The 8,007-nt window shown below is 46.8% G+C and overlaps 1 protein-coding gene across 1 annotated transcript in view; it reads left to right on the forward strand.

Moving 5' to 3' along the window:
• MSRA (methionine sulfoxide reductase A) overlaps nucleotides 1-7,262 on the forward strand; it is a 107,906-nt gene extending 100,644 nt beyond the window's left edge. Inside the window, exon 2 of the mRNA XM_039222339.1 lies at nucleotides 6,496-7,262. Within this exon, the coding sequence (XP_039078270.1) occupies nucleotides 6,496-6,660 (165 nt within the window). The 3' untranslated portion in view covers nucleotides 6,661-7,262. The remainder of the gene's footprint in view (nucleotides 1-6,495) is intronic.
• Nucleotides 7,263-8,007: the final 745 nt, after the last annotated feature.

Here is an 8,007-nt window from a genome sequence, read left to right on the forward strand (position 1 = left end):
GACATTCAATGTTACATTAGTTTCAGATGTACAACACAGTGATTCAATGTGATGCTGTGCTAATCACAGATGGAGCTACCATCTATCACCTTACAATGCATTATGATTTCATTAACTGTATTCCTTAGCTGTGCCTTTTATTCCTGTGACTTAATCATTCCATAACTGGAAGCCTGTATGTCTCACACCGCTTCACCTATTTTGCCCTGGCTAATTTCCTATTTTCCACATTGCCTCTGGCAATCATCAGTTTGTTCCCTGTGTTTATAGGTCTGATTCTGCTTTTTGTTTATTATTTGTTTTTCTTAGATTCCATATATGAATGAAATCATACAATATTTCTCTTTCTCTGACTTATTTCACTTAGCGTAATACCTTCCAGATCCATCCATGTTGTCACAAATGGCATGATCTCATCCTTTTATATGGCTGCATAATACTCCATGGTATATATACGTGTGTGTACCACAATTTCCTTATCCATTCATCTATTGATGGACACTAGGTTGCTTCCATATCTTGACTGTTGTAAATAATGCTGCAATAAATATAGGGGTGCATATATATTTTTGACTTAATGTTTAGGGGGGTTTTTTGGATTATTGGATCATACAATATTTCTGCTTTTAATTTTTTGAGGAACTTCCATAGTGTTTTCCACAGTGGCTGCACCAGTTTGCATTCCCTCCAACAGTGCACAAGGGTTCCTTGCCAACACTTGTTATTTCTTGTCTTTTTTATTTTAGCCATTCTGACAAATATAAGGAGATACCTCATTGGTTTTTATTTGAATTTCCATAATGATTAGTGATAGTGAGCATCTTTTCATGTGTCTGTTGGCCATCTATATGTCTTCTTTGGAGAAATCTCTGTTCTTCTGCTTGTTTTTAATTTGATTATTTAGGGAGTTTTTTTTGGTGAGTTATGTAAATTCTTTATATATTTTGGATATTAACCCCTTATGAAACTGGACCACTTTATAAAACTATACAGAAAAATAAATAACTCAAAGTGTATCTAATATATTTTGGATATTAACCTCTTATGAAACTGGACCACTTTATAAAACTATACAGAAAAATAAATAACTCAGAGTGTATCTAAATGACCTAAATGTGAAATCTGAAACCATAGTGAAGTTTAGAGCCAACCTGGCAGTCACTTTGACCAGTTAAGTCCTTGATGACCTGCACTCATTCCCTATACCACAGGGTGGCTCTGTAGAGCCTAAAGGAGAGCACAGTCTTCTGGGCTGGGATCAGTCTGGTGCTGGGAGCCCCTCAGGGATTCACCCTGTCAGGATTTCTATGCTTCAGGCTAGAGCTTTTGCTGTACTTACCTTCAACTCTTTATCTTCCATGATTTGCCTTTGGGCAACCCACTTTCATGAACACAGCCTCCTTTTTAGAAGCTACCAGAAAACTTTGTAGGTGATGTGATTCATCGTTTCTATAATCAGGAATGGTACATCATCAGCGTGGGCCCCCCTCATAGACCGTGGAAGAGATTACAGAGGTTGTGGATTACGTGCTGCCCCAATTTAGCTCTCCTGACACTCCCTTCCCTCCCACAGTAACAGGAAGGAGAGCCATAGTGATGCTTGGATTGGGATAGCCCTCCATCTGCCCTAATTCACTGAGGAAAAGTAAGTTACTCAGAAACTTGATACAGAGGCGCCTGTAGTTAGTTGGTTAAGTGTCTGACTCTTGGTTTCAGCTCAGGCCATGCTCTCATGGTTTGTGAGTTCAAGCCCTGTGTTGGGCCCTGTGTTCACAGTACAGAGCCTGCTTGGGATTCTCTGTCTTCTTCTCTCTACCCCTCCCCTTCTCTCTCTCTCTCTCAAAAATAAGTAAATAAATCTTATTTTAAAAAAAGAAACATTGATACGCTGGCCATTATTTGTAAGAAATTACTTATGACACCCCTGATTAGGCCACCTGATGTATGGTGATGCTGTTAGGATAAGACTGAGGTTCACCTTACCAGTACCTACACTGCTTGCTCATGGCCCAAACCGACTAGTGGGCTTTGGAGGCCAAAGGGATAATCTGTAACCTGGTCTTCATCTCTCACTTCCTCCTGCTCATCCATCTCCCCCATCACCCCACTCACCCCCTCCCTAGAAGAGCAATTGGGCTTTTTCAAGAGCTGTTAGAGATGCTGAGATCATCCTTCTATGCAAGATGATTGGTCCTCCCTGTATGGACATAGCCACTGCAAGAGTCTAAAAAGTAAACCTACCTATGGAAGGACAAGGAAAGTGACAGCCTGAGCACCCTGATCCCCAAGCCCCCTCTTGATGTTCCTTCTCAGGTCCCCAAGAATGTGCTTTGGCTTGAGGCAGCAGCAGGGACCCAAGTGGAAACCCTTAAGGTGAAGAGAATCCCCAAGACTCATTTGTTTTTCTTTTTTATTCATTCATTAATCACTGAGATGAGGTAGAGAAACAAGAGGGTCCATACTCTCAAGGAGCACATGGACCTGTATGTGTATTGTCATAGGGAGTGGAAGTGGCTTAAAGAAACAAAGAACAATTAGAACACAACGTCATAAGTACCAAAAAGGATAGCCCTTTTGTGGGGGCCTCAACAATGGAGCAACTCCTGCCTTATAGACTCAGGAAAGGTGTTATAGAGGTGGGGGCGTTTGATCTCTGTGTTAAGAGATGGGTAGAAGCTCACATGATCCAGAAGAGAAGAAAGAGCATTCCAAGGAGGTTGTGTGCAAGGGAATGGAATGTTCAGGAAATGTATAAAGTTTCATATGAATCACAAAAACAGTTCTTAGAGAGAAAGGGAAAGGAAAGAGTTAGGAAAGAACAGGAAACAGACATTAGGCCTAGGAAGTGGACTGGAATCCAGCACGGGAGGGCCATTGGGTTCTCCTAAGGAATCAGGGAAGCTTTGCTTCATGGTTTAAACAGGTGCCATGACCAGCATGCACTCTCCTGGCTTCTGGGGACAGTAATCAGTCCCAGTCCTGAGTCCTGTTCTCTTTAACCCTGTAGCTCAAACAGTGCAGTGGAAGGGCCGGAATAAAAGAGCAATGAGGATTGGCAAAGCTGACCAACCTCAACCAGGTCTGAAACAAACAGGCCCCCAGAATCCCCAGCACAGCATCCAGCTGTGTGTGTCTGGCGACACCTCTCTGTAGATGGGCCTGGGAGGGCTGAAGACAGTGAGGTGCTCCTGCAGCCATGTGTGTGAGCGAGCAGAGGCAGCGGATGTGGGGGAGGAGGAAAACCAGATGCTAGTTAGGATTCCTGTTTTCCTCCTCCCTTTTCTTTTGCATACATTTTCTTTCTCATGTGTTTGTCCCCACTCCCAGGTTTTAGAGCGAGGGTTGAGGAAAGCCACAGCCCTGTGCTCAGGGATGTCCTCAGCCTCGAGTCTGGCCAGCACAGTGTGCACGGGGCGATGTTGACCTCAGGCCCGGTGGTTCCAGCATGTATCTTCCACCCTAACAAGAACTGACCAGGATGTCCGAGCTTAACAGGAAGTGCAGGAGAGCAGCTTGGAGCTGTCTTCCATGGGTTTTCCTCACTATTTATTCTTGTTTCTTCCTCTCAAATAAAAGTGAAGTGTCTGCCATCTTGTGGCAGAGGCCTGGTACTGCCTGGGCCCCCACAGTCACTGTCCCACTGATCCCCTAGAAGGGATGCTGGCCCTCTGGGGTGGTCCATGGACAGGGGTCGGTGGGAGCTGGTGTGGAAAGGAGGAGGGAGCCTGTGCAGTAGTGCTCACCATCACTGGCCTCTCCCCCTTGGTAAATAGGCTTCTGGAGACAGTGGCTATGAACTCCAGGGCCTCAGAGGACGGCCGTTTATGAATGAGAAATAGGGTAAGTAGTGTGGGAGGAGGTCACCTTCAGAAAGGGCAGGGCCTGGAGGGGATGAGGTGAGTGAGTGGAGATCTGAGACCGGGTCTTGGCCCTGAGGGAAAGGGAAGGGGGCAGAGGATGTCAGCAAGCTCCTGTGCAGGGTGTCCCCAGCCAGGACAGTCAAACTATGAGGTCACATCAGAATGTGGAAGACTCATGTCAGCATGTACGCAGTATCTCGGGTGAGAACCAGAGGGGAGCATCTCTCATGAATGAGTAAATGAGCTCTCTGAGGGCAATCATGTATGCACATGATTTCTGGGCTCCTGACCAGTGAGAGTGTCAACTCCACTTATAAATCTGGAGCCCTTTTATTTCCAGCCACAAGAGACAGAGGTCATGTGAAATCAGTCCTAGAAGCTCTCCGCCTCTCTCAACTTGCACCAGGAAGTTCAAGTCATGACCTGACATCCTTTCCTTTCTACAAGCTCTCGAGTGCTGCCTGCAGCAGCCAGGATACCCCACAGACCTCGTGCTTATCATCTTCACCAGAACAGTCCACCACCACAGCCACCCCACGTCCTGAAGTGGGCACTCCTTCATAGGCGAATACTAGCAGTAATTTTAGTAAGTGTCCACTACACACCCCCTGGGCACTGACTCGTTTCCCATTGACAGTGAGGTCATTTCTAACTCTAACTCTAACCAAGACAGTTAACCATTCCAGATTCTCATTCTCATCCGGGCTTTGGTTCCTGAAAACAATTCTGGAATCAATTGCTGTGGTAGCTGGAGTTCAATCATAGAAACGGTGTTCAAGGCATTTCAAGCAGGAGGGTAGATTTTAAGCATCAAAGGAAATTTGATGCTTCCAGACTCATTAGAGAGGCTGTTTGAGTGAAGATCAGGGAAAAGCACCACTGCATTTCAGGATACCAAGAAGTTACAGAAATTGCTAGAAATCACTGCTGATGACTTTGCCTGAAGCATAACTGTCAGTGATTGTCAGGAAGAGCTGGTGGAGTCTCCCGTCTGATCTTTGGAGATACCTGAGCCCATCTTCACGGCTGCACCTTGCAAATAATGGCTTCTCCTGATCCTGCCTAATTTCACGTGTGCTTCTCTCATTGGTGGACTCTTAATTGGCATGCTGTTGGCAATAGAATCTGGGAAATGTAGTTTCAAGTTTCCAGCCTGTGCAGTATCAGGGTGAGCTGAGAATGTCAGGGATCAAGACACAATATCTGACACGCACTTTTAAATGCAGATGATAATAATAGTACTTCCTTCATATGGCTGTTGTGAGGCTAAAATTAACACTGTGAAGTCTTTGCACAGAGTGTGGCATATGGTAAGCCCTCGATAATTGCTCGTTTACAAAAAATTGTCAAAACTGAAGTCAGAATGGCTCCTCGTTCTCATTTCTAACCCCTGTAAGGAAACTGGCTGCTTCCGAGCTGTGGGGTCCAACGTGCCTGCCTTGGCGAGGTTCCCGTTCCTTACCATCCTGGGCCTGTTTGGCGTCAGATCCTCAGTCTGCCTCATTCTGGCTCAGAGGGCTAGATGGAGATGCAGGAGGAAGGGGAAAGTTCTCAGGGAAATAGTGCAGCAATGAATCATGCTGGATTAATACTGGATTCCCCCTGCTCTGCAGAGGGAAGGACTTCATCTCAAATGGACCAACAGTCAGAGACTGGTCAGTTCCCTCCTGGAAACACAAGTCAGGGCTGTGCCTTGCACTTCTGTACCAAATAGAGTCAGCGAACCCGGGGTCGAGTCTCTGTAACCTTGTGCCCAAATGCTCCAAGCAGCCTGTAACGAGAAAGAATCAGGGCACAGCTGAAATCCAAAAGGGAAAGGAAACAGGCTAAGATCCATGGGGAACAATGTCTATTTCTTAATCTGTCTCCTGCCCCAAATAGCTCCGCTCTCCTCCCCCACTTGTGTTTACGTGTCTGTTTCTTTCCCTGGCAGCAGATGCCACCAGGCCTTAAAGTAGGCCACAAAGGGCGGTGATGAGCCGACACAGGCCCTCAGGCCACGTCCTCCCCTGACCTCACTCCCCGGTTCCGGTCGGTCCGGAGACCCACATGAGCCCCTGCTCTCCAAAGCACCCTGGCAGGGTCCACGCTCCCTAGAACCACAGCGAGTGGGGGTTCCTCTGTCCAGCCTGTGAGTGGGCAGGGGGCCTGTTCTGAACTGGCAGCAGAGGGGACAGCACTGGGCTGGGCTGTAGCCCTCCCCGCCCCATCCTGCCCCTGCCCTTTCATCCCCTCCAACCACAGCCCTGCTTCACTGCCCTCAGGGACGCGCATTCTTCCCAGGGCAGTCAGGGAGCAACATGTTTCTCCAGAGAAGCACCGGGGTCCCTTTCACACAGACCCACAGGGTCCAAACCAGGGCTCCCAACACGTACCGGGGGCAGCCTCGGTATGATGGGTAGAGCACACATATTCGAGTCAGGAAACCAGACTTCAAACCCAGTTACCTGAGGCACAGGCCCGTGAGAGCTTGGCCGGAATAACCCAGCTGGGAAGCGGCAGAGCCCAGGCCCGCAAGGACCCACTGCACACCCCAAGTCACGCGTGTCTGCCTCCCTCACAGCTGGACCTCCCAGCTCTCGTCGGGACCCTCTCTGCCCAGCATCCGGTCCTCATGGTGCCTTTCTCTCCCCAGGTTCTTTCAGAGCACGGCTATGGCCCGATCACGACCGACATCCGGGAGGGACAAACTTTCTACTACGCGGAAGAGTACCACCAGCAGTACCTGAGCAAGAACCCCGATGGGTACTGCGGCCTTGGGGGCACCGGCGTGTCCTGTCCACTGGGTATTAAAAAGTAATTTCTCCGCTTGTGATCAGCGCTTGAGGTCACAGCAAAAATGCTTTCAACAAATTCGGCAATTCTTTTGTGGTTCAGGTCAGTGGCTTTTTGAAGTGCGCAGAGCACAAAGGCATTCATAAAAATCTGGTGTAAGGAGGTGTAATTTACATGAAGTGCAATGAATGGCAAGTTGAGAACATGCAGTTTATCTTCTAATAAATGATGGTGGGAGTCGAACTGTGACCTACTGGGGTCTGAGTGAGGATAACGAGGATGCTGTGTTCCCCTTCTTGGGCTGGGATGCCTGCCTTAAAAGCTGGGGAAGGAAGCTGGGAGATTGTCGGACCAGATGAGGCACATCGGACACCCTTTAACTGTGCCCTGTCCCATCTTACCTGCCCTCTACCCTCTAGTGCCTTAAAATCTTCAATCATTTATAGCCTCAGTGAATCATTCACTGCAATACTTTGCTCTGTTGATCCTGTATGTGTAAGGGGCTTTCTCTCCTTTTCAGCCCTCCCGTGGCAGAGAAAAGATGTGAGTTAGCTTGATGAATTGAAATGCTTTGCTTACAGCTATAAGAAATTCTTGTTCTAATAAAAGTGTGCAATCTAATACAAACTGCCTCACGTCTCATCTGTCTTTTACTTTTAGGTAGGATATTTCTAAGTATTGTAGGACAAAACCCTCGAAATGAATTTCCCCCAAATGGAAGATATTATTGAAGTTTTCAGGAACCATGTATACCTCTGGCTCCTTTCACCTTTGGTGATAACAGATGTTTTCCACATGCCTGTTACAGCCATCATACCAGGTACTATTCTAATTAGAACAGACATGTCCATTTCTTGTCCTTAAGAGTCTTTATATTCAAGACAGCGAGTGGGGGACATAAGCAAGAAACATGTCATCACATGAACAAATCAGATAATCACAGGTCCTGACAAATGATCTGAAGATGATAAACAGGATAAGATAAGCTGCCTCTAGGGGCTGTGGAGTTACACACAGAGGGGTTTTGGTTACATTGGTCAGGGAAAGCCTCTGTGAGGTGGAGAGACAAGTTAACTGAATGATGCAAAGGAGAAATGTAAACACAGGGGAGGAGGGCAGAGCTTTGGGGGCAGGAAACAGATTAAGAAATATATTGTTCCCCATGGATTTAACATGTTTCTTTTCCCTCTTCAATTTCCTCTGTGCCCTAAGCCACCGTGGAAAAATTAAAAATAGAAATGTCATATGATCCAGTAATTCCACTCCTGGGTAATTACTCAAAGAAAATAAAAGCACTAATTCAAAAAAGATGTATATACCCCTGTGTTTATCACAGCATTATTTGTAATGGCCAAGATACAGAAGCAACGTA

The sequence above is a fragment of the Hyaena hyaena genome, unplaced genomic scaffold (genome assembly GCF_003009895.1).
Source record: "Hyaena hyaena isolate Hyena2069 unplaced genomic scaffold, ASM300989v1 scaffold_1104, whole genome shotgun sequence".
NCBI classification, from domain to species: domain Eukaryota; kingdom Metazoa; phylum Chordata; class Mammalia; order Carnivora; family Hyaenidae; genus Hyaena; species Hyaena hyaena.